Here is a 26,503-nt window from a genome sequence, read left to right as displayed (position 1 = left end):
CAGTCAAGGTCCCAATCTTTCACTCAAAGGCACTGCTGCTCTTGTCCAAAAATCATTATTAAACCCCGAGTTCCCCTCACTCTGAAAAGCAAAGAAATTTCTGTAAATATCATGACTGAAAGTACCAAATCTTCTTTTCCCTAAGTTACTTATGTGATAATGAGATTAAATCTACCCTGCCCATCTTTAGATTTAATCACCAAAAGTGAAAACATCTCCATTTAACTATGTGTGCTAGAGTGAGTGACAAATCAGAATTTACTGACTGCCTCCTAGGCAGTCCTAAGAAAAGTGTCTGTTGTGATTGGACACATAAACTAAGAGGAAGGCACAGAAAGTGACACAAAAGAGGCCCCTTTAAAAAGAGAGTTCAGTGAGCTGAGGCTCTTCTGGTTCATAAACGGCACCTGTCTGAGCACTTCTAATTTGTGACCTGGACCTGGGACATCAAGATCTTGGTGAGACTGTTCTTAAATCTTTTCTTTGGAATTCCATGTGGGGAGTGTAAAGACTGAATCTTCCTGAACTTTTCTTAAGGAACTTCCCTTTCAAAAGAGACTCTGTGATTGAAGCTTTTGCTTCGTACGCCTCCAGGGCCTTCGGGCCTTGGCTTGTCCTTTTTCCAATTGAGGACTAGTTAGATCTGCTTGGGTTAAAACAGGGACCTAAGCGAATTATTTAGTTTGTCAGGTTAATTATCTTACCTTATCCTCTCTCTAAATTTCTTAATTTCTCTCTCTCTTCTCATTTGTAAATAAACTTCCATAAAATCATTTTGACCTGAGGTTATTCTTAAATTGTGAATTGGTAATTATTCAATTCCCCAGTGACCTAAACTTTTCATATATTCAACCCAAAACCCATTTTTCTCCCTTAGAAGAGATTGGCTTCAACTTAGTTACTTCTGTAATAGCAACCCTGATAATGTAAGAATCATTTTTATGAAGATTATCCTGTGGGAAAGTAACACCCCCAAAGAATGTTGTAATGCTTCATATTCTACTCTCTATAAAAACCTTTCCTTTTGTCACAATAAATGAAGGTCATAGGCCCCAATGTTGGTGCTGTCCTTCCTCTGCTCAGTTCTTCTCAGGCATGCTGGCTCCTACCTTTCCTGTCCTCCTTATCTCACTCTTTCTCTTTAGCAGCTAGTCTCCCTGGCAGGCTCTCCCTCTCCATGTCTGTAACAACCCTCAGATGCAATCATTCACCAACCAGGCACCCACAATTTATATACTTATTTCTATTGTCTATGAGTCTACAAAATCAAAGGCAATAGGAACTATTATTCTAATTCCCTTCTATATACTTGTGGCACTTAGTGCAACACCTTGAATGTAGAAAGGACTCATTAACTACATGAATTAATCTATGTCTCCGCTTCAGTGGTTCCCTCCCCTTGGCTACCAGTGAAAAGAGTGTTACCCACAACTCCACTTCACTCTATCTTATCCCCAGTCCCTTCTTTACTATATACACTGTGCAGTGGAAAAGAAAATACAAAGAGGGGTGTTCTTTTCAGTGGAGTTGGTGGGAACACAGAGCTAGGCTAAGAAGACAACTCAGAGGCCATCTAGCCCAACCCCTCATGAAGCCAAGAGAATTAAATGACTTGCAAAGAAGCCACAAAGGTAATAGGCCTCAGAAATGCATTTCAATTGAGTTTCTCTAACTGCAGAGCCAGAACTCTTTCTATATCATCAGAGGTCACTGCCCTCCCTCCATGAGAGAATAAGGACGTAGGAGCCCTCAATCGGTACTCTTTCTACTATACCACATTTCCCTAATCCACTGAGACAAAAGGCATTAGAGTTTGTATGTACTGATCACATTTTGCACTGGTTTACTGTCCAGTGAAAAACTAAATAGTTTCAAATACTTTTGTTATCTCTAAAAACTTACATTAAGACTTCCTGTTTTGTGAGCTTGTTGCAAAAATCTTTATTATCAAATTAATATTATGCAGTATAGTGTTTTTCAAGTTTTTAAATATGTGGATAAATAAGTCTTTCCAAAATATATTCTGGAGAGTGGCACACCACAATGGAGGAGTCCTGAGAAGCAGTATAGTGAGCTCTATTCCACAAACTTCTACTAATAAATCTTTGGGATTTGCACTAGATCAAATCCTTAGCAAGACATTCATAAAGAGCCATAGTAAGTCTGATACATGAGCAATGACAAAGAACCAAACAAAAGATAAACTGCTGACATTCAAATATGGGGAAATAAGTGGCCTCCTAAACCCCTATTATCATTAGGGTTCACAAAGCAAGTCCAGTTAGACAAGACCTGAGAGTAGTTCTGTTGTTTTGATGAAGGGTTAGAGGGCTGGAGGAAGGAAAAGTATAGTTGAGGAAAATTATTTAATAATCAGAGGGCACAAGTAGAAATCTATACAAGCAATGAAGCAGGGATTTGGAAGAAGAATAGCTGACATTTGAACATCACACGTTCACTTAAACTTGTCAAAGGAGAGAATAATATACACACAGAGTTAGATATAAAAATATATTTGACTCAACAGGAAAAGAGTAGGAGGGAAGGGGGAGAAGGGACAAAGAAATATGAGAAGGAGGGTAGGTTAAAAGTGTAGGATGATTCCTTAAGAAAACAAACTAACAATAGATGTTTTAAAATATAGCTCTTTTAGAGGTGGAAAGAATGGAAATCTGAGGAGGGACACATAAATTAGTGAACAGATGACCAAGTTATGATATATATAAATGGTATGGTATATGGTACCCAAAAAAGTGGTATATAAGTATGAACAAATACTATTGTCCTGAACACTTAGAAGCATAATGACCAACCAGGATTCCAGAGAATTAATGATGAAACCAGCTACCCAGTTCCTGATAGAAAAATGAAAGTATCAGAATATAGAAAAATAATTTTAGACATAGTCAATGTGGAAATCTATTTTGATTAACTATACATGTTTGTTATAAATTTTGTTCTTGTGTTCTCAAATGTTGAGAACAATGGGTAGGAGGGTTGATTGACAAAATGGATCTTGGATAGTCCAAACAAAAAAACATTGAAAAAAACATTCTGACTTCTGAAATTTAAAGCCAGTTTATGTAGATAAAATGTCAGTGTATTCATAGGCTAAGGGATAAGTGTGAATTCTGGTCCACAAAAGGTACAATTTTTTTCAGTGTGTAGAGATACCTTAAAAAAAACATGGAATTGTTTATCTACCACCTTTACTGATCTTTTGGAATTTACAAATGAAGCACCAGAAACACAAAATATCCACTAGTAGGCATAATTATCCATATCGGGTCTAAAAATTATTTTTTGTTCTTCTTCTGAACTATAGGTGAAAAATGAAATAAAAAAAAAATGAAGCAGGCTGTGGAACACAGAGTGTGATACTTGGAGATAAGTTGGAAGGGAAAGACATGTTGAAAAGTTGCCTCCTAATGATTTGACTTAACACTCTTAGTTTGGGGTCTAGTATTAGCCTACATAAAAGGTGTCAATCCTTTAACAGTTTCCAGATTGTGTCCTTTAATTACAAAAACAGCCTTTGTGGGATTCTAGAATTTAATTTTATTTGACCTATTTTAAATTATTTATGATCTCTCTCATCTAGGATTTTCCCCACAGTTTTAGAATTATTAGCTTGTATTTAGGGACCATTTTGTAAAATATTTTGAATATGGTTAACAATTTAACAAATCAAATAATGGGATCAAAAAATAACAATGAGGCCATAGAACTAAATGAAGATGAAATTATGATACAGCTGAGCACAACTTTACAGAAAACAATATCTCATCAATCTTCTGAAGGCAAAGAAAAGCCAATTAGCTCATTAGCCTGCGATTCTGATTTTTCAGCCCATTTTTCATAACTTTAGAAAGAAATTCTTATGTCCAAGTTTCCTTTACCTACCTTACACAGATGGAGGAGAAACCCCTCCCTCCCCCAACATATTTAAATTATGTTTAGATATGCTTTAAAATACCCAGCAGGCACAGACATGAAACATGTTTACTCCTAGCAGACAGCATGATATACCTAGACAAATAAAAAGCCCTAAACATCTTTCTCTTCTGTATTCTCATGCTATACCATGTATTTCTTCCCACTTCATTAGCTCACTCTTCCAGGTTGCTGGTAATTCTTTTTTAAAGGCCACCTCCTGAGTAGATGGAACCACTTAAAAATGAACATATTAAAAGAAAGCTCTCACAACAGGGATGGGAACTAGTTGTGCACAAAAGGTATAGTCCAGGGTTCCTTCTAGGATCAGAGAAATGGCACTCCATGTTAGCTTAGCTAAAACTTCTGTAATTCACCATTTAGCCTGAAAAGGGCATCAGCAGAAAATTTTAAAACAAAACAATACAAACCTGTATTTGAGGCAGAAAATTGTACAGGTGTATAATTCTTAAACACTGCTAGAAAAAATTTAAGACCAAGTTGGCTGTTTGCATATTAGAAATTACTAAATTAATCCTTTTAAGCTAATATGAATGTTCATTTTTTTCAGATGGAAAAAGGAAATTAAGGTCACTAAGGGCTTGCATTGATTAATTCTTGGGTCAACAGGCCATCAAGTTTACTTTGGTTTTCCTATGTACTAAGTTTGACCCTCCACACCCAACCCCCAGCTATTCCTCATAGGAAAGATAGCTAGATTCTAATTCCAACATGTGATTTGCATCAATCTTGATGGGGTTGGGAAAAATTAAGGAGTGTGTTGATCTCCTTCCTAATTTTGTTTTTTTATATATATTCTATACTTAAAAAAAATGTTATTCTTCTTCATATGGGAATTTTATCCTTTCTCCCAGGGTGGGATTGTCTTCCTCTCTAAATTATCTTGCATATATTTTGAATCTAATTTTCTGATTGCAGTCTGTTTTTTTTCACAATAGAATATAAGCTCCTAGAAGGCAGGAACTGCTTTATTTATGAATTCCTATCACTGTTTCCCAGGATATAACTGGTACTAAATAATTGCTTTTTGAAAGTATGCACTGTGTCTAAAAAGGGGATAGGGGACTTCAAATAGAATGGTTATTTTGGGATAAAGCAATCACTTCAGTTTCCAGGCCTGCAGATATAATTGGCAATCATAAATGACCTGTATAACTCTCTTATTCATATCTGAAGTGGACAGGAAAATAATCAATTACACAATTTGAAAACTTTATAGCTTCCCTAAAAACACTAGAAAACTATGAGTTAAATTTCCTATTACATACACATACACACAAAGGGTAAAAAGAAAATAGAGTAGGTAAAATACTATTTTTCTTGGAATATAATATGCTGAGTAGAGTCTACTGAAAATATAATGGAGAAGATATTTAACCCCACTTATTTTTAATGTCAGATAATTGCCATTCTTCTCAAATGCCTAATGTATACTGAAAAAGTCAAAGTATTTTGAAGCCTATGTGGTTCTATTGTTTCCTTATGTATTTTTAAAAGCATACTATTCAAAATGAAACCATAGACTACCAAAGATGATAGAGTTGCAGAATCTATTCTCCACATAAACTTTTTATATTGGCTTCATTCTTCACGATATTGGCTTCACTAAATCCAAGAAGACAAAAGAAGAAAAAATTGCTGAAATGAACAATGAAATAGCTAAAGCACACCATTTAAAGTAAAGAAGTTAGGGATAGCGGCAGAATGTGTTACATGCAAAATCAACATCTTAATATAATTTTATTCAAATGCATTTTATGGGAGACTTTCTATGTGATTAATGGAGGAAGAAAGACAATTAGTAAAGAACTCTCAACTAAAAATATGTAGCTACTTAGCAGTTTTTTTTTTCTCTATGTGGACACGCTCTGCAGTTACAATGCAAGACTTCCACACACCAGTTCAAAATTAAAATTCTGGGCAAGCATTCAAATGTCATGATTATGTTCATTCTTTGCTGAGCATGGGAAATGAGTGCTTGCAAGTTATTTATTGAAGATATTCCCATAGTACTCTTACAAGTTCATTTCCAAAAGAGGCCCTGTCCCTGTAAACTATCTAAATAAAGTGAAAGCTGTACCATGTTTCTTGCAATACATCTCAAATTTTTTAGCAATGTAACAAAATCATATTTTTAAAAATAAGCTTTTTAAAGGCCAGGCCACAGCAATTTTCCAAAGGTGAATTTTAAGCAATAGAACAATAGGCCAAGCAATTTTCACAAATAAAAACCCCAATCCCGGAATGATTTATGAGCATATTTCAAAAGAAGCTAAATACAGAATAACCATATAGCACTTATTTTAATTATAGTTTTCCAAATGTCTGGCACAAATGATGATAGCTCAACACAAATCAGGTAATATTGGTTACCTCTGTGGTCTTGTTTGAAGGTTCCAATCCAACCATATTTACTACTATTAACTGATGTAGGAGTTGAACTTGAGCCACACTTAGGAAGAAATCCAGACTTGTGGTTATATTCACTTCCAAGGAATGGCCACACACTAAAATCTCCTATGGGAAAAGAAGCCAAATACCAGATAAAATATACATGCAGATAACTTTCATTGCAAGATAACAAGATTATCACTATTTCTTATCTGTCATATATATTAGCTTGATGAAAAGTCAACTGAGACTAAAATCTGTTTATTAGGAAGAGAAGTAGTCATCTGCATTTAAACATGATAGGAGGAAGAAGGAAGGAAGGAATTCTGGAATGTTAGCCAAAATGTAGATAATGTATATTCAACTAATAATAAATGATTTTCATATGCAAAATCCCCTTCTGCTCTTTCATATTCAAAACTATTACTACTAGATTTTTCACCTTGTTGATCAGGAAAGAGAATGGGGTTCTGTAGCAAACTTTCCTTCAGAGAAAAGACTCCATATGATTTATAATGAAATGTTGTGCTGAAGCCAAATATAGCTAGGCTAAGTAATTTCATTTTTCTTTTAAATTACTAAGACCTTGAGCAATGCTAGGTGGTCTACTACTTAATTAGTACAACACAACATAACTGAGCTTTTGACCATTCACTGTTGGAAGACAATGCTGAGATGAAAAGCAGAGATGAAGAACAGTTCAGCAGCTCCCCCTTATTAAGCCTAAACAGTGCTTCTTGTCATGAACTATAATTGGTAATGTTCAGTTGCATCCAAGTACACAGCAGACCTTTTTCATAAGAGTCATCCAAGGGATTGTATTCAAGGATATAAGGATGAGCCAAAGCATCAATAAAAAAATTTAGAGCAGTATGTTTTGTTACCGTAAAGAAATACATGAGTTAAATATGATTATATTTTTGCTACTACCCCTTTCTTTTAATTCTTTTTTTAATTGATTTAAAAATTACCCAAAGTCTTCCCTTTTGGTAAAATATTTTCTTTTGTTCCTCAAGTGAAAAATGTTCTAACCCCTAAAATTTTCTGAGAATGCTTTATCTTTCCTTTGCTCTAATCATATTCTACCTTGTGTCCTTTTTACTTATATACAGGTCATAATTTATGAGATTATAAGCACCTTTAGGGATTATGTAATTTTTCATCTTTAAATCTCCAGCATCTTACACAATATCTTGCATATAGCATAAACATTTCAATGCAATTGAAGGTATACAATTATCACTGCCTTTGCAAGGGCTTCATAGCCCCTCTTCCCCACACTTTTGGTGTTCTTTTACTTCTCAAATATTCCTAGAGAAACGAGTTTGATTTCTATTTGTACTTTCTTGTCCTCTATCTTGTATTATTTTTGCACATGCCATAGTTTTGCAACAGAATTTAAGTTTCTTCCAGATACAAACAATTTACTTTTTAATCATTATGTCTTCATCAACCAGCACACTGTCTTAGGCAAAGTATTTAATAAATGACTGTTGAATTGAATTTATGGAATCAAATGAAGAGGAAATTCATACTAACAGTTTCAACATATCAAAGCCTCTTTAAAAGAGTCTTATACAATATAATATAGTAACTTTTTAAGAGACTCTAGACCTAAATCATAGCATTAGTACAATAGGAAAAAAAAACTTGTTGCATAAGAAGTTTTTAGGTGTGAACATTAATCCTGCCTTGGTGAATAAATTTTAGCTGTCATGTGTCAAGAAATTGATCCTTCCTATGCTTCAATTTTTTCATCTTTAAAAATGAGCATATTGATTCCCATCTACCCTTCTTTTGATAAGCATATATAAGGACAAAATGAGATTATGTATTAGAAATGCTTTGATTGCTTTGGAAAAACCCCCCACAGTTAACAGTTTTTGTTGTTTATGTATAAATATTTTATCAAAAACTCTATTTTCTGAAATATGTAAGCAACTAGACAAGATATTACAAGAGTTCAAGCAAGCCTACATTTGGAACTGACAGATGGAACACTGAAGAACCCAGAAAGAGTTGACAGTTGGCCTCAGTGCAAAGACTGGTGGGAAGGAACCAAGGGATCTCTCTAGCTTTGGAGGGGTAGCAAGGAGGGAGGTAGAGATTTGGGCTGCAACCTCTTCAAAAGAAAATCTAAAGCATTTCCAAAGACCGTCAGCAATTACAACCCTTCAAAGTGATTCTCAATCACTTCCTGACCATCTTGGAAGATATATTTACAAAGTTTGTTCAGTTTGGCCAGGGGGCCTGGACTCCAGTGGGGGGAGTCAACCTCTGGGGGGGCCACAAACTTGCCTTGAACATTTACCTTAGCAAACGTCCTCTATAGTTAGCCACAATTATAGTCTTTAGAGTATTTATTTGAGGAAGGGAATTTTGGGACCCCCTGCACCCCTTTTCCTTGACACCGGCATCATTTGTTCCTCATTACTTGTTCCAAAAATAAATCCTTTTTAGTTTTGTTCCAGTCAGATCTGTGTAACTGAGCTGGGAGGGAGGCAGAGACTTGTGGGTTAAGTAAGGGAGGAAGGAAAGCAGTTCTCCATTTAAAAATCAGATCTAGCTTTGGGGATCAGGGAGGTTTGGGTGGGTGAAGCACAAACAACTTGCCAGGCTCCCTCTGGTTTCCTTCAATAGGGAACATCTCCCTCTAACTTTCTTACCCTAACACAACCATATGGGGGAACCCCAATTGTCAAGAATCCCCAAGTTGTCCCCCTAGTAAGGAGGGGTGGCTGTGGAGGAGAAATGGCTCTTATACTATGACCAAGGGGTTACCAAACCACACCCCAACTATCTCAAAACCCCCCTTCTTACAAATGCCAATAACATTTCAGTTATTCTAAGAATAATTTGTATGCAACGATCAGTTGCAATTCAATTTAATTCAACAAGCACTTACTAAAATATTTTTAGCCTGTCATTTTTAGCTAGTCACAACTAGCCTGGCACTAGAGAGCAGACATAAATTTTTTTTTTTTTTTTTTTTTGTTTTAAACCCTTAACTTCTGCGTATTGACTTATAGGTGGAAGATTGGTAAGGGTAGGCAATGGGGGTCAAGTGACTTGCCCAGGGTCACACAGCTGGGAAGTGTCTGAGGCCGGATTTGAACCTAGGACCTCCTGTCTCTAGGCCTGGCTCTCAATCCACTGAGCTACCCAGCTGCCCCCAGACATAAATTTTTAAAGTCCCCACTCTTGAGAAGTTTATATTCTACAGGGGGTGGGAGGTTTGGAGGGGAGAAACAATATATACACCAACAAACAAATACATATAAAAACTAACATAATTTTCATGCAGATTATAATTTTTGGCATATTTTTCAGTTGTTTTAGTCATGTCCAAATTTTCCTGTCCTCATTTGGGGTTTTCCTGACAAAGGCCCTGAACTGGTTTGCCATTTCTTTCTCCAGCTAGGAAACCGAGGCAAACAGTTTTGTTAAGAGACTTGCCCAGGGTTATATAGCTAGTAAGTGTCTAAGGCCAGATTTAAACTCATTGAGCTGAATCTTCCTGACTCCAGGCCCAGTGCTCTATCCAATGTACCACCTAGCTGCACCTGGCATCCATTTTTTTTAGGGGGAGAGAATAATAGGATAAATTAATTCATTCAATTTTTAAGTAAATAAATTAATTTGACATCTGGCAGCCTAAATAGATTCAGCTTTGGGGGGCAACTGGGTAGCTCAGTGGATTGAGAGCCAGGCCTAGAGATGGAAGGTCCTAGGTTCAAATCTGTCCTCAGACACTTTCCAGCTGTGTGACCAGATATTTCCTAAATTCGTTTTGAAATTAACAATTTCCAACATACACTTTTCTGAAATTATAAGATCTAAACTGTCTCCTTTCCTTCCTTCTCTTTCCCTTCCCCGAGATGGTATGCAATTTCATCTGGGTTATACATTTATTATCATACAAAATATACTTCCATATTAGCCATTGTTATAAGAGAATATTCACTTAAAACCAAGCCCACAAAGTGAAAAATTGTAAGCTTTGATCTGCTTTCTGACTCCAACAATTCTTTCTCTGGAGGTAAATAGCATTCTTTGATATAAGTCCTTTGAAATAGTCCTGGATCATTGTTATTGCTGAGAATAGCCAAGTCTATCACAATTAATCATCATACACTATTACTGTTCTGATTCTCCTTATTTCACTCTACATCAGTTCATATAGGTCTTTCCAGCTATTTCTTAAATCAATTTGTTTATCTTTTCTTATTGTACAATAGTATTCCATCACTATCCTATATACCAAAACTTGTTCAGCCATTCCCAAATTGATAGATATCCTCTCAGTTTTCAGTTCTTTGCCACCACAAAAAGAACTGCTTCAAATATTTTTGTACAAGTAGGTCATTTCCCTTTTTAATATTTCTTTGGGACACAGACCTAGTAGCGGTATTACAGGATAAAAGGGTATGTACAGTTTTATAGCCTTTTTGGCATAGTTCCAAAATGTCTTGAAGAATGGTTGGATCAGTTCATAACACCAACAATGCATTATTGTCCCAATTTTGAAACATTCCCTCCAGCATTTATCACTTTTCTTTAATGTCATATTGGCTAATTTGATAGGTGTAAGAGAATTGTTTTAATTTGAAATTTTCTAATCAGGAGTGATTTAGAACTTTTTTTCACATGGCTTTGAAAAATTTGATTTCTACATCTGAAAAGAGCTTGTTCATAACCTTTGACCATTTGTAAAATAGGGAAATGACTTACTTTCTTATAAATTTGACTCAGCTCTCTATCTATTTGAGAAATGAGACCTTTCTCAAAGAAATTTGATGTAAATGTTTTTTCCAGTTTGTTGTTTCCCTTCTAATCTTGGCTACATAGGTTTTGTTAATATAATCAAAATTTTTCATTTTACATCTTGTAATATTCTCCATCTCTTGTCTGGTCATAAATTCTTCCTTGGAATTTCTCTTTCTATCTTTTGCTCCTGAATGTTTTTGGTAATATATAGAAATGCTGATGATTTAGGAGCATTTATTTTGTATTCCTGAAACTTGCTAAAGTAATTAGTTATTTTAACTAGTCTTTTAGTTGATTCTGTTAATATACTATCATATCATCAGCAAAGAATAATAATTTAGGTTCTTCATTGTCTACTTTAATTCCTTTGATTTCTTTTTCTTCTCTTATTGTTAAAACTAGTGTTTCTAGTTTTAAATAAGAATGGTGATAACAAGCATCTTTACTTCACCCTGATCTTATTGGGAAGGCTTTTCACCTATTGCAATGATGCTTGCTAATGGTTTTAATGTCATTTAATTTTAAACTGTATACTAACCTCTGTATGCAAGTTTTCTGATGAAATGATTTTGGTGAAAATGATTGCAGGTGCTCCAGTTATTCGAACAGTAAAATCAGTTAAAATTGGAGTTAAAATCGCTCTCCTTTCTTGATGTCGCTGTATGCTGAAACAAAGGTAAATAAAATTAATGTCCATAACACTTTTCTGAAGCTCATTTTCATTAAAACTATAATTAACAGTACTGTTATAAAATCAGTCTTTCATTAGAGCCTATGAAATCCTATTTCTATTGTAGTTATACCTTTATTTTAGGTTTACAGAGGTAAAAATAAAGAAAAGTCACTGTAAAATCCAAACATAGTTATAAATTTCACACCCATTCTATTTTCCCCAGGTGTCTTTTACCTATCTACTTCTTTCTTTCTAATGCTTTTGTCTTGTATCCAAATTAGTAAAAATGTTCAAGATTATCATTAATACAATTTTCCTTTATGATCATTTTATACTTTCTATTAAATTATTTGCATTTTAATATGTTATATCATTCCTATTAGTAGCTCCCATTTCTATAGTACTTTAAAGTTTAAAAAGTACTATTCCAGGGGGCAACTAGGTAGCTCAGTGGATGGAGAGTCAGGTGGTCATAGGTTCAAATCTGACCTCAGACACTTCCCAGCCATGTGACCCTGGGCAAGTCACTTGAACCCCATTGCCTACCCTTACCACTCTTCTGCCTTGGAGGCAATACACAGTATTGACTCCAAGATGGAAGGTGAGGGTTTAAAAAAAAATAAAAAGTACTATTCCTCACAACAAACAAATGAGCAGGTTGTAAAGATATCACACCTCCATTTTTCAGATGTAGAAACATAGGGCTCAGAGTTGAATGACTTGCCAAATCAATCACCCAGCTAGTAAGTGCAGGAGCCAGAATTTGAAACCAGGTTTTCTGATTGCATGTCTCCTTCACCTTTATTATATTGCCCACAGAATATTGTAGTTATATATATAATGAATTCAGCATAACCTTTATTTAAAAAAAACAAACTGCATACACGAATGTGCTAGACAATAGAGGAGACAGTTTTAAATTAAGACATAGTCCTAGGGCAGTGATGGGCAACCTTTTGAGCTTGGTGTGTCAAAATTCGCCAAAAAAGAACATAACTTGGGTGTTGTATCACTTTGAGAAAAAAATCATAATTTCACAATATTTATAGTTTAACAAAAATGTATAATTGTAATATATAATTGTATTTAATAAACCAAAATAGGCAAATTAATATAGGTAGAATTGTCATCAATAATGCACAGAGTGACTACACTACACTACAGCAAGTGTTTCATCCTTGGAATGAGGCCCCATACTTCTCTGTATGCAGCCGTGTGTCATTTAAAAAGGGTACATGTGTCAGTGCTGACACACGTGTCATAGGTTTGCCATCACCATCCTAGGGTGTGGGGAGAGTAGTGGAATAGAGAAGCACTGTCACAAATAGAATAATACTATAGTACCATAGCTAACAACAAGTCAGAGTGAGATGTTCTTTCAGACCAAGAAAACATAGGAGGTCAGAAGGAAAGATCTGTGACATGGGGAGGAGGCTGGCTCTGAGCCCACCTGGATGAAACATTAGCATGAGACAGAAGGAGCAGCAGCTTCTGGAGCTCTCAAACCAGAGATTGTAAGGGGACCCGGCAATTGGTCAGAAAGAAATATCAGGGTATCCCTGTGTTAGCACTGGATGCAGAACCAAATACTGTTTGGAAACTTCATTGCCTTTATCCACTTCTGGGTCATAGTTCTAGGGCAGAGAAGAGCATTTTCAGTCAAAAAGAATGGAAGTCCTGAGGAACAGTTTCTTTTCTGGTCCCTGGCAAGGAGGGCCCTGAGAAGTAATGTTGAAGCCCTAAGGGATTCTAATCCAGAGATTAAGGCCCAGAGAACAGACCAAGAAATCAGTAACCACACCTCTCCTCAGATCACTCTACCTTGGAAGCACCAAACACTTCTAAAACTGTAGAACTAGCTCTGAAAACAATGTGAAAAAGACTGAAATCTGAGACAATGCTCCTCCAACTTTTCCATGCAAGGAATGAAGTCCAACTTTAACATGAAGTTTAAAGTCTAGAAATAGAGTGGGGAACTAAGCAAACAATAAAAAAATGAACCTGACAATAAAAATCTACTATGCTAACAGGGAAGTTCAAAACATAAACTCAGAAGAAGACAATGAGGTCAAACTATCTATAACCAAAGTCTCAAAATTAAAAAATAAGTTGTAAATTAGATATAAGCCCTGAAGGAGAAATACCATTTGTGGTTACAGGGGAACTGGGGCCCTGGTCATGGTTCCAAGGTGAAGAGGTTTGCTTGTGTTTGCTCATGGGGACTAGAGACCTGATCTTAATTCCTGGTTGAAGTGCTAGCAGTGGTGGCTATAGGGGAATAAGGTTCATTCCTGGGCAAAGACCAGAGAAAAGACCAGCAAAGCAGGGACCACACCTCTGTATGGGTTTAGTATGTACCTATTTACATTGTATCTCCCTTATTAGAATGCAAACACATTTTCCTAGCTGGGTGAACCTGAGCAACTCCCATTTCCTAGCCCTTATTGCTCTTTTGCTTTGGAACCAATATGCAATATTGATTCTAAAATGAAAGGTAGGGGTTTAAAAAATATATATGTAAGCACCTTGCTGGCAGAGACTTTTCACCTTCCTATATAACTCTAGTACTTGGCACAGTATCTGTGACATGGTAAGAATTTAGTAAAATATTTGTTGCCTTACTTACTACCTAAATAAATAAGTCTTATGTTTAAATGGGACTTTCATTTTTCCTTGTGATGGTTAACATTATCTTATATGTCATTACTGCAGGACTGACTGGATGAAATTTGCCATGGACATACTACATTGAAACAGGAGCAAAGCATTTGACAAAAGTACAGCTGGAGTAACTCAGGTTGGCTGAATAACTTGACTCAAATTGTGACCTTAAAAGACTATCCTTAATTCCGAGAAGTGTCTCAGATGGAATGGCACAGGGCTCTAGCCATGGTGATGCTTAACAGCATTTTGATCAATTACTTGATTGAGCCTGGCAAGCTTAATCAAATTTGTGGAAGCCTTGAAGCTGAGAGGGATAGCTAATATAATGAATGACAGAACTAGGACAAAAAAAAGTCTCTGACAGTCAAAAAAATATAGGCTGCATGTTTTTATTTACTGTACTTTTGTGTCCCAAGATTATATACTGAAGTGACTAATATTTTTAGATGTATGTCTAAAAAGAATAACGTGTGATCAAGAATATCTTCAATATTTCAAACACACACATATTCTCCTTTATTTATAGTTGGTATATCTCTCTTCTATAACAAGAATTTTCATGTTTCATAAGTTAGAAAATCAAAAATATATTTTATGCATTTCAGAACAATCTCATATATTTGATTCTTTAAATTACAAAACATCCTCTAGTCTTGCCTTTTCTCTACTTTATTTTCAGGAGTTACATATAAGTTTGGAAGTAAGTATCAAAATTACAGTATTCTACCTACTAGTAAAAGAAATAAAAATTACATTGTGAGTAGGCCAGTACAATTATTGTGTTTTTTGAGTAGGATTTACATTTGCTTTGCACACAAATTACCATAGAATTAAAATAATAAAAATGAAAGTTATAAAAATAATAAAGCAATATTTACCTAATATTTTTAGTATTTTAAAGTCTTTACATACATTATTTAATTTGATTCTTGCAACAGACTAATGAAGTGGGTTGTACTATTATCCTTATTTCATGGGTGAAGAAATAGAAGCTGAGAAAAGTTAGATAATTAACTCACCCAGGATCATTAAGCTAGTGTCTAAGGCAGCTTAATATATATTATTAAATAATTAGTCTCTCCATGAGAAACTCATTACAAATGATTTGGAAATGATTTAATAATTTCCAAGCCAAAGCAGCTTGTGAATAAAGTTTAATAAGACACAGAGGGAGTTTGCAATCTCCATTGGTGGTGGGAGTGTCCATACAGTGAATTTCTGGCTCTTTAAGGTAACTATTTGATAATGAGAGATACTGATAATACACATGAGAATATTTAAAGGAAATGAATGAGAATTGCATGTGTTGATGGTGAGAACAGGCCCAAAACCTGACATAGTTTTAAAAAGAAATTTATTAGGTCCTTTGGTAAAGGAGTGTAAGCCAGAAAGGAGGGGAGGTTCCCACCCATCTAGGCTCTGGAAAGTTTATATTTAAAGGATTTAGTCAAAGATGTCCCCAAGCATACAGTTAAGCAATTTTGCCAAGAGGCAATTGAAAGCAAAGTAGATGGAGATGGATATAAGTACTGTAAACATTCCATAAAATTTGGGTGAAACCAAAGCATTAGGGATTCCAGAACACAAGCTTGGGTGGACCCACAACAAGTCCTGGGTGTGAGGACCCAAAACAAGAATTTTTTCCTTGGATGGATACAGACCTTTTATTCTAGGACTTTTCATTACCAAGGGCATATCACACATACATAAATAAGTAAAAACAAAACAATACAAAGTAAGTTCAAGAGAGAACATATATTAATGCCTGGAGACCAGAGGAATTTGGAAAGCTCCCACGTAGGAGGTGATACTTGGTTTGTGCTTGAAGGAAGCTTGGAAATTATAACTTCCAGATAGGTGGAACCTTTTATGCAAAGGCCTAGAGAGAGAGAGATGGAATGGCATTTATGTAAAACACTGATGTGGCCAGTTTGATTTGAAAAGAATGTGAGAAGGGAGTAATATGAAATGAGAGTTTATCTTCAAATGCCAAGCTAAGGATTTTGTTTTTTTATACCACATGTAACAGGAAAACACTTAAGATTTTTAAGTATTAGGATATGATCCCACCTTTATTTTAGGAATAACAATAAGGCAGTTGTGTAGAAGATGGATCAGAGAGGGAAGAGACAAGACAATGAAGAATTATTCACATATAAAATTTTTAGGAAGGAATATTATGGGTTCATGTATTTCTAAGGTAAAAAGGATTACACAGAAATAATGAAACAGCAAACATAAAATGGATAAAGGAATGAGAGAAGCCAAAGACTTGTGTATTATAGCATCAGAACCCATTATATCATGAAAAAAAAAAAAGATAGGTAAGCACCAAATATAGCTAGCATCAAAAATGCTAGAAAATGAAAGAGACATTGTAAAAGTTATCATTAATGGAGTTATTCTTTAATTGGGTGTAAGTAGTCCAATCATCGATTCATCAGAGGAAAAATCAGATTTAGTAAAAAGCAAGAAGAAAAAAATTGGAAAAAAATGTTTTATAAATGAAAAACAAAGTAAAAAATAAGACCTCAAATCTGAATTGTGTAATCAGTTCAAGCAATGATATGGCATTATACTGAGCTGGTGTGTAGATGGGCAGGCAGTGTTGTAGGTCATGCTTGCTCTTTCCCATCTTTTTTTGCTGGCTGTACCATTTGTATGATTGACTAAAACTTTCTAACCACTCTTGACTTTCCCTCTGTAACTGTCTCTTGGCTCAAACCAAGGCAGAAGGGGAGAGGGGAGAGAAGAAAATGGTCAATGGTCATGTTAAGCTGGTCATTTAGCAAGAGTAGTATCTGTTGACACTGTCTAGAAGAATCTTAATATAAGTATTCTCTCTTCCCTGGGGAAGTTGTAAGAATTAGTCAAGTACTATGTTCCATAGCTCTGATTCCTTGGACAGAAACTTCACTCTAGCAAAATCTGTCTTTTATAGCTATCCTCTAATTCTAGATATTCCCAATCGTCTCCTTTCAATTCTATTTGAATATACAAAAAATAGCAATGGGGATAGTGTGCAGAGAATTTGAAAGTTGAAAGGGATAACAGCAGCCATCTTGTCCAACCTATACAAAGATAAGGAATACTTACTATAATATATGTGACAATAATTAGTCATCTAGTCTCAGCTTGAAGAATTCCAAGAAGGGAGAACCCATCCATCACCTATAATACTTTTGGATAGCTCTAATTGTTATGAAGTTTCTTTTTGACATTAAGCCTAAATTTGTCTCTTTGCAATTTCCAATTATTGTACCCTTTAGGAAAAACAGAATAAGTCTTAAACTCAGCTACATGGGATGGTTCTTCAAATACCTGAAGAGAGCTATCACGTCCCCCTAGTCTTATTCTATTCCCCAGTCCTAATATGCCTATTTCCTTTAATGGATCCTTATTTGATGTGGCCTCAAGGCTTTTTATCATTCTGGTATTATGCTTCTGGACACTCTCCTACTTATTAGTGGCCTTCTTAAACCATAGTTTCAAGAAATGAACACAATATCTGATTAGTTTATAAATTTTCTTTGGTAAACTATTAGTTCATATCCTCTGACAACTTGCCTAAAATTCTTCCAAAATTTTGCATAACAGATTCTCTATTTTGTCTTCTATAATCTTTTCTGATACTTGAGAAGTTAAAATAACTCCTGTTAATAATTATAAAAGACAAAATCTTAATCTCTAATTTTTATAACATATGGCTTTTTATATTTAGATCATTTATAGGATAAAGACTTAAACCTTTTTTTGCCACCTTAAATTCTAGTTTTCCAAGTAGTACATCTAAAAAAAAGAGGCCTTTCTTCTGCTGTTTGTAATCAAATGCTATATTTATTTGCATCTAGGTCATATTCATCATGATTAGTTATACTGATTTACTTTTACGGTTTTGAGTATAAGATAGTTTTGATTCTCTATCTTTCTAATTTTTCTGTTACATCCTTTGATATTTTTTGTCTCTTAATCCTTTAAATGAATAGTGTTATTGCCTAATTCTATAGAGTATTCCTCTGAAAAAATATAGCAAGCACTAAATATGGATAGTATCATCATTTTATTACAATTGTGTTGCCTAGTGATAAAATAATTATCTTTCCAATTGTTTAGATCTTTTTATTTATATAATTATGAAATGTGTCTTGTTTATTTTCAGATATTTAAAGTATTTTGTAATTTTAAAAGGAATTTCTTTACCTTATAGATTTTGTTAACAATATGTTTTTAATTAGGTACAATGCATACTGTTAAACTTGGAGCCAAGAAAATCTGATTTCAAAACCTGCCTCAGATACTTGGTGTGAGCCCTTGGGTAAGTCATTCAACATCCTTCACAAGTCTCAGCCTTCTCATCTTTAAAATAAAGATTTATTGTTTCTCGCCTTTTGACTAAGATCAAGTGGAAAATAAGGATTAGAATAGCACCTAATTAATAGGGTTGTTGTGATCAAATGAGACAATGTATATAAATCATGTAAACTTTAAATTGATATATACATTTTATCTACAAATATAAAGAAATGGCTGATGATTTTGGTGGCAAAATTCTAAAAATAACAATTGTTTTGTTTACTTTTTTCATGGCAATTGAAAGATTCCTGATTAGTTTTCTCAATAGGAATGTTTAGAAATCCTCAATCCCGTTGAAGGGAAATTATACCTTTCTGTGGATTTATATTCATCCCTGTAAGGTGTTAATCATGGATGCAAATCATTTTCTTTTTTTTTTTTTTTAAGGCAAATCAAATTCCTATCTTTCCTTTACTTTCTCATTGCTGATATTTAATCCTGACTAATTCTGCCTGGGGTTCCTTGTTAAATAAAATTTTACTAGAGGCATGAAATATTTCCTTTGTTCCAATAAGGCTGAATTTTGCCAAGCACATTTCTTAATGGCTTATGTATATAGGTTTCATCAGTGTTAAGGTTCTGTGGATTCTACTAATTAACACTTTGTCCTCTGTTTCCACTATTAACAGATCATTTTGATTTATGATTTTTTGAAATATGGTATTCAGGCTTATTGTTTCATAATATATTTTTTCCAGGAGGCTGATGATTCTCAAATTACCAACTGGGATCTGTTTTCTAAATGAAATCTTTTTGATTACAAATATTTCACTAATATTTTCGTGCTTTGAAAATACTTCCAGCTTTGAAATCTCTTGACTGTATTCAAATAGTTCATGTTGAATCATGAATTTTTTGAATTCCATTTCCTCCATTCCTTTGTCTTTTGTTCTTCTTTATTGCTTCCTGAAGGTTTTATAGCTATCAATACTATTGACTAGGAGCTTAAAATTCATGCTTTATTGCCTCATGCTTTAAGACTTCTAAACACTCTGAGGGGCTTTCTGGCCAATACATTCTCTTTTATGGGATTTTAGTTATAACTGCTGGTGATGTATCTTATCCTGAGATGCTCTTGTCCCCCCATCCCCATAATATATATTTTTTAATTTTTTTGGCTTATTAATTCCTTGGCCTCTCTTTTCCTCAAAGCTGGGGTCTAAGTGGTAGAAATTTTTCTTCTTTTTTTTAAAGTTGTTGACATCAGTTTTTTTTAAAGTGTCTTTCTGATTGTTTTAAAGTGCTAATATAGAGCTGAGTTTATACAAAACTTTACATTTAGGGTTTTTTTTTTATGGTGTCTGTTCTTTTCTCTTTCAGATAACACTGAAGCAAGTCTTTATGCTGGACCTCTCTCCTGCTTAAAGTCAGGTTACTTTATCTTGATTATATCACTGTGCAGGATAAAATTTTGAACATCTGCTTGTTATGGGATAGAAGAACACAGGTCATGGGAAGACTCTAAAAAGGAAAGTGACAGACATAGAGTGGGCATTAAAAGTCCTTTATAGAGTACCACCAGGCTTGTTAATACTCTTATCTTCTGTTTTTATGATCATAGCCAATAGTGTACGGAATCTGGAACCCAGGGTGCATACTGGAGATGAATATAACAAGAACATGTTAGAGAATACAATGGGGAACCAGCAACCGCATTATTGAGAGTCTATTCCTCTTTCAGACCATTCAGTTCAATTCTTTATTTAATATTTCTTTTTGTTGTTGTAATGATAAGGGATAGTTGGGTTGGACACAATTTTTGACTTTGATCTTAAGCATTTTTAAAAGAATTACTTTTTAGGCTCAGATGACTATCTGCATATAGTATATATAGCAAAATGGTTGGCAAATAAAATATGCTTTGGAAATTATTTTTAAAATGAGTGATAGATCCAATGCTACAATTTAAAAAATTATGTAAAATTTCATGAATGGTTTGGAGAATAGTAGTCTAATTTTGTAAAGAAAATATGAATTATAAAATATTTTGAAAAACCTATTTGTACATTTGATAATAAAAGAATATGTGAAACATTTATCCAACTTATAGAAGTTATAGCTATTTTATTATTATACTGATTCATTATATTGAGTGTATCCTTTGAAGAAACATCACCCCTCATATCTGACATCCAAGATTCCCAAGATTTGCAGCTCATAGATCAAAAACAACTAAATTAGAATATATATATAAGGTATATTAATGAAAAAACTGAAGTTCATCATAACCTAACAGTACATAATGGTATAGGAGCAGCATATCTGGTATAGTTGATAAGGTACTGGGCCTGGAGTTAGGAATACTTATCTTCATGAGTTCAAATCTGGCTTCTGACACTTACTAGCTGTGTGATCCTGGGCAGGTCATTTAACACTCTTCATCTCACTTTCCTTATCTGTAAAATGAGCTAGAGAAGTAAATCTCTAGAAAACCCCAGATGAGGTCACACACCAACTGAAAATGACTGAACAACAGCAATACATAACAATATAATTGCAAATGTAAATCTTTTGCATTTTATACAATGAAAAAAACATCATATGAATTAACCCACCAAAATGTTTACTGGCTAACTATTATGTGGGTAGTAGTAACTTACAGTAATGACAAGTTAAGCAGAAATAACTATTTACATAGTATACTTTTTGAAATATGCAATACATATAATAGATACAAAAGTATGTATAAGAAACATTCCTGAATACAGGAAAAGTTAATGAGCGTCTACTGTTTTCTAAAGCCTGTATAGAAACTATGCAATTCTTTTTGTATAATACTTAAGGCAAGCCCAAGTGCAAAGAAACACTCAATAAATGTTTTCTGATGATGATGAAAGACTGAGAAGTACTTAACATTGTCTCAAATAATAATGAAATAATTATGTACGCTAACAGAAGCTATTCTGCTAAGCCATGGGTGGAGCTGATCACAAACAGGAAAAAAAGGACATGTTCACTTTTATATTACTACATCTCTCCTCTTGCTAATAAGTACAATGGTACAGGTGTATACCACATGAGCTCATGAAAATGCATGACTATGAAGGGTGTGTTCATCTTTCTGTATTCATAGTACATTCACTCTAAGGCTCACTTTTCCATATGTTATATATTTAGCTACAGCTCTTTTGGAGACATTAAAATAGTTAAAGAATTACATTTTAAAAGCCATATGTTAAGAAAGGCCAGAAGTAAAAATAAAGGTAACAATGCATAATATATGGCCACCAAAAAAAAAAAAAACCAACCAGGAATTCCTCTTGCTATTAGAGATGAATAAATTAATATTCAAAAACACATTTATTCCATATAGTTATTTGTAGACAGGCCAACTACTTGTTATATTATATCCTTAAGATTTTCTATCTTTACTGATTAATGAGATAGTAAAGGATAAGCAAAAATTATTTGGGGTAACATTGGGAAGGGGAAACAAGTACTCAATGTTAAGTCAGAGGATCTAGTTTCCAGTCTAAGCTTTGCTACTCATACTGTCTGTGTGATCCGTGGACATATCCACTAAGTAGATGACAAGATGAACTTTTCCTGTATCTTTCCTTTGACCTATGAAATACTTTCAAATTCTGATGATGACCTTTTCATTTTGTTATAAAAATTCTTTAAAATTAAGTCATGTCTTTGGGACTTAAACCCAGATAGCTGACTACTCTTTATTGTGATATTCCTAAAGAAGGGTCAAACTAAAATAACCTAAGAGGAGAGACAACAAAAATAAAAGGAAAAAACAAGGTGAATATAGGATATAATTGGTAGTCAGTGAAGCAAACAAAACAAGCCAAAACTATATTAATTCCTGGAAAATAGAGTAATAGTTAAGAGTCTCAGATGTACTTAGTGAAAACAGAATTCTCCTTTCATATGAGGCCTCCCAAAGAATTGACCTTGAACACAGAATTAATTTATAACCACATTTATACTACCCTTTGAATTGCAGAATAACCTTATGATACAGCATGAGCAACAACTTCAAATGTATACTCTATACAGTGTAGCCAAGTGACGTTTCAGTGCAAATTTAAGTTGGCAGAATGAAATCACCATATAACTGAATATTCTCACTTGTTAGAAAAAAATAAATGAGAGAATAGTTGGCTAATATTCTAGCAACAGAAAGCAGAGCCTACTAAATCAGTAGCAACACTTTTTACAGCATCCAAAAGGCATGCTTGTTGGCATACCTACATTCAAATAATGACCTAGCCCAGTTTTGCTGAACTTGTGAGGCCCAATGGGATCATGACTCAGAGTCTATGTATATATAGTCCAGGTACTATTATAACTGATACATTTTAACATTAAACATATATGGAGCTCCTGCATTGACTTGAACTTGAGACTCCTTTCTAAATGAAAAATTCACAAAGGCCTCTTTCTAAATGACCTCATACAATAGGAAAAGGTTAGCCCAATATAATCTAAAAGAGCTCTAACTTAATATTACCTACTTTCAATACTTATTAAAAAGTTTGGGGTTATCTGGTGTATTGAAAATTAAACAACCAGAGGAGGATTTCAAGATTATAATACTTACCAAAAAACAGATTTTCTATGTTCTTTATAAAAAGCCTCCCAACAAAGCTAAGTGTATTCTTACATTTAAAACTCTCTTTCAAGGTCTTTTGAAGTCCTTTGTTTAGTAATCCTTCCATTTTAGAGGAAGCCCAACATACCTCTGACTTGTTCTTAGAGAGATGCATCTCAATAAACAGTAGCACAGCTAAGGCAGGGCTCTCTCTAGTTGTACTCATTGTACCTAATTGAAAGCATATCCTGTAGCTGATTTATTTATCTATTGACTGACTGATTATCAATTAAGCATTTGTTTTCCTTCTTTCTGTGCCCTAATGGAGAAATTAAAAAAAAAAAAAGAAAAAGAAAAGCCCTACAACAAATATGTGTTAAATTATTTAAAAGGAACCAGGAGGGACAGCTGGGTAGCTCAGTGGATTGAGAGCCAGGCCCAGAGATCGGAGGTCCTGGGTTCAAATATGGCCTCAGACACTTCCTAGATGTGTAACCCTGGACAAGTCATTTAACCTCCATTGTCTAGCCCTTACGATTCTTCTGCCTTAGAACCAATATGTGGTATTGGTTCAAAGACAGAAGATAAAGGTTTAATAAAATAAAATAAAATGAAATGAAATAAAATAAAAGGAACCAGGTAATATTATCAAATCGTATAAAGAGTGATGATTGTTAATCCAAGTTAGAATAAGAAACTAATCACTTATTTCTGCCTTTTTTTTCAAATTGACATATACATGTTTATTCAAAGAAAGCTGTCATAAAAAAAAATTGTGGAGTATGTGGTACTTTGGGGGATTAAAAAATAAAGAGAAAACATGACCTTTAACAGCATAAGAGGAGAGGAAGAAATATACATCCATAACAAAAACAAAAGCTTACAGAAATTTAACTTTTTTGAATTACTTTTTAAAATTTAATGTTGGATTCTAAAATATCAGAAAATGATTAATGAGAATGATATTAACATATAATCAAGAAGAAAATAAAAAAAATTTTAAAATATAATCTTAATGTAGAAGAGGTGATTCTTTAGGCCTGGTTTTGTGGTCCAAAGGTAATTTTGCCTCAGAGGGCAGCAGTGAAATTTGTAAAACAAAATAAAGGTTGTAGTGGATTAGAATTAGACTTGGATTCAAGATTCATGTAGACTTCAGTTCAAATCAGCTGCCAAGATTAAGCAGCTGCGTGATCCTACATAACTAACCTAACCTCTCTGAACCTCATTTTCTTTTTTTTTTTTCTTTTGTAAAACAAGTGGGATGGATTTAGTGGCCACTGCTGTTCCATATAGCTCAAATCTATGATCCTAAAAATTGTTTTAAGAGATCAACATAACATGTTCTTTTCACTTTCTTTATTTTTCTTGCCATCAGTATGGCTAAAGTGAAAATTTCTTATATAATTTACACATATAATTGATATTATAGTGTTTTCTCAATGGGAGGAGGAGTGCCTGGGGGAAGAGAGAATTTGGAACTCAATTTTAAAAAGATTGTTAAAGTAAGTTAAATATACTTTAAAAACACAGCATCTGATATAGGTCATGTGGGCTTGATTTTGCAAAATTAAACAATGATCATTGTTAAAAGAACCAAAATTAGAGGATACCAAGATGAGATACATTGAAAATTACTAAAACTAACAAACTTATAACGAACTGTCTCTGTCAGAGAAGGTTTTACTTGGATGTTGTGCTTTTACAGACGAGTATAAATACAATTATTTTTTTTCTCTATGGGACCTGCATTGTTCTGGAGTCATAGGATCTGCTGCCTTCGTGGCTTTTGACAAATTTACTTAACATTTCTGGCCTTCAATTTTCTCATCTGCAAAGTGAAGAGGGAGGACCATGTCTTTGTCCATTTCTAGCTCTAAACATTAGATCATATGGTTTGAATTTTTCTTTCAAAACAGGGATAAGAAGTGAATAGTCGTTGGTGTTCAGTTGTTTTAATGATGTCTGACTCTTCATGACCCCATTTGAATTTTCTCAGCAAAGATATTGGTATGGTTTGCCAATTCCTCCTTCAGGTGTTTTACAAATTAGGAAACTGAGGTAAATGGGATGAAGTGGCTTGTCCAGGGTCCAAAATAGGTATCTGAGGCAGGATTTAAAGTCAGGAGGATGTGTTCCTGATGCCACCCTATTTAATTTTTTTGGCTTATTTGTTTTTCTTTGCAAAAAAGAGTATAATCAATCTGAAGGTTTTGAAATGACTGGATATAAAGATACAATTTATTTAAAGGGAAAAAGAATACAATTACAGAACATATTGATCTTAGGGAAGTAAGATATTTTAATGGCTATCTAGTCCCAAACCTGGCCACATGCAGGAATTCTTCGTATGAAACATTTTAAAACATTAGTCATCAATTCTCTATTTGAACATTTCCAGAGACAGGAAGTACTTTACCTAACAAAGCAATCCACTCTTTTTCTTATTAAAACTAATTTTAGGGGCAGCTGGGTAGCTCAGTGGATTGAGAGCCAGGCCTAGAGACGGGAGGTCCTAGGTTCAAATCCGGCCTATAGACACTTCCCAGCTGTATGACCCTGGGCAAGTCACTTGACCCCCATTGCCTACCCTTACCACTCTTCCACCTATAAGTCAATACACAGAAGTTAAGGGTTTAAAAAAAAAACAAAAAAAAAAACTAATTTTATTATTTTAAGTATTACAATTTAACTCCTCAGCATTTAAAAAAATAATCATATTTGTAAACCCTTCTATTTTAAAACTAACTTGGTGAGGAATGGGATGACATAAGGGAAAAATTGCACTACATTCCCTGAGATTTACCATAGATTAAGAAAAAAACATCTATATGTAGTTTTCATTTCTTTATTACTTATGGACAAAAAAGCTTTATTTAGCAAAATAACATAAAAATGACAAGAATTTAAGTGATAGGATTTGAAAACTCAATTTGGTCTATAAACATTTTAATTACTTGCCAAGTGAAGAGAGATGGAAACCAAAGGAAATAATGGTTTAGGACATAAACTCATTTGTAAATCTTGAAAATAAGGATGATAGGAGATTATGAACAGGTCATCACTTCATAAAGTAGAAATAGAGAATGATAAACACAATTTAAAGAAAATTTGGTGAGAGAGAGCCAAGTAAAGTCATCCTGAACATGAAAGAGGAG

At 34.1% G+C, this 26,503-nt stretch overlaps 1 protein-coding gene across 3 annotated transcripts in view; it reads right to left on the bottom strand.

Moving 5' to 3' along the window:
• The window catches only part of VPS13B (vacuolar protein sorting 13 homolog B), a 1,074,400-nt gene that overhangs the window by 371,337 nt on the left and 676,560 nt on the right, over positions 1-26,503 (bottom strand). For all 3 annotated transcript variants that reach the window (XM_044668639.1, XM_044668631.1, XM_044668624.1), the window contains exons 31-32: positions 11,651-11,777; positions 6,328-6,471 (exon numbers count right to left, since the gene is read on the bottom strand). In XM_044668639.1, the coding sequence (XP_044524574.1) occupies positions 6,328-6,471; positions 11,651-11,777 (271 nt within the window). The remainder of the gene's footprint in view (positions 1-6,327; positions 6,472-11,650; positions 11,778-26,503) is intronic.

Source organism: Gracilinanus agilis, chromosome 1, assembly GCF_016433145.1.
Source record: "Gracilinanus agilis isolate LMUSP501 chromosome 1, AgileGrace, whole genome shotgun sequence".
In the NCBI taxonomy this organism is placed as follows: domain Eukaryota; kingdom Metazoa; phylum Chordata; class Mammalia; order Didelphimorphia; family Didelphidae; genus Gracilinanus; species Gracilinanus agilis.
The sequence above is the reverse complement of the archived record's forward strand: the minus strand, read 5'-3'. Positions and strand labels throughout refer to the sequence as shown.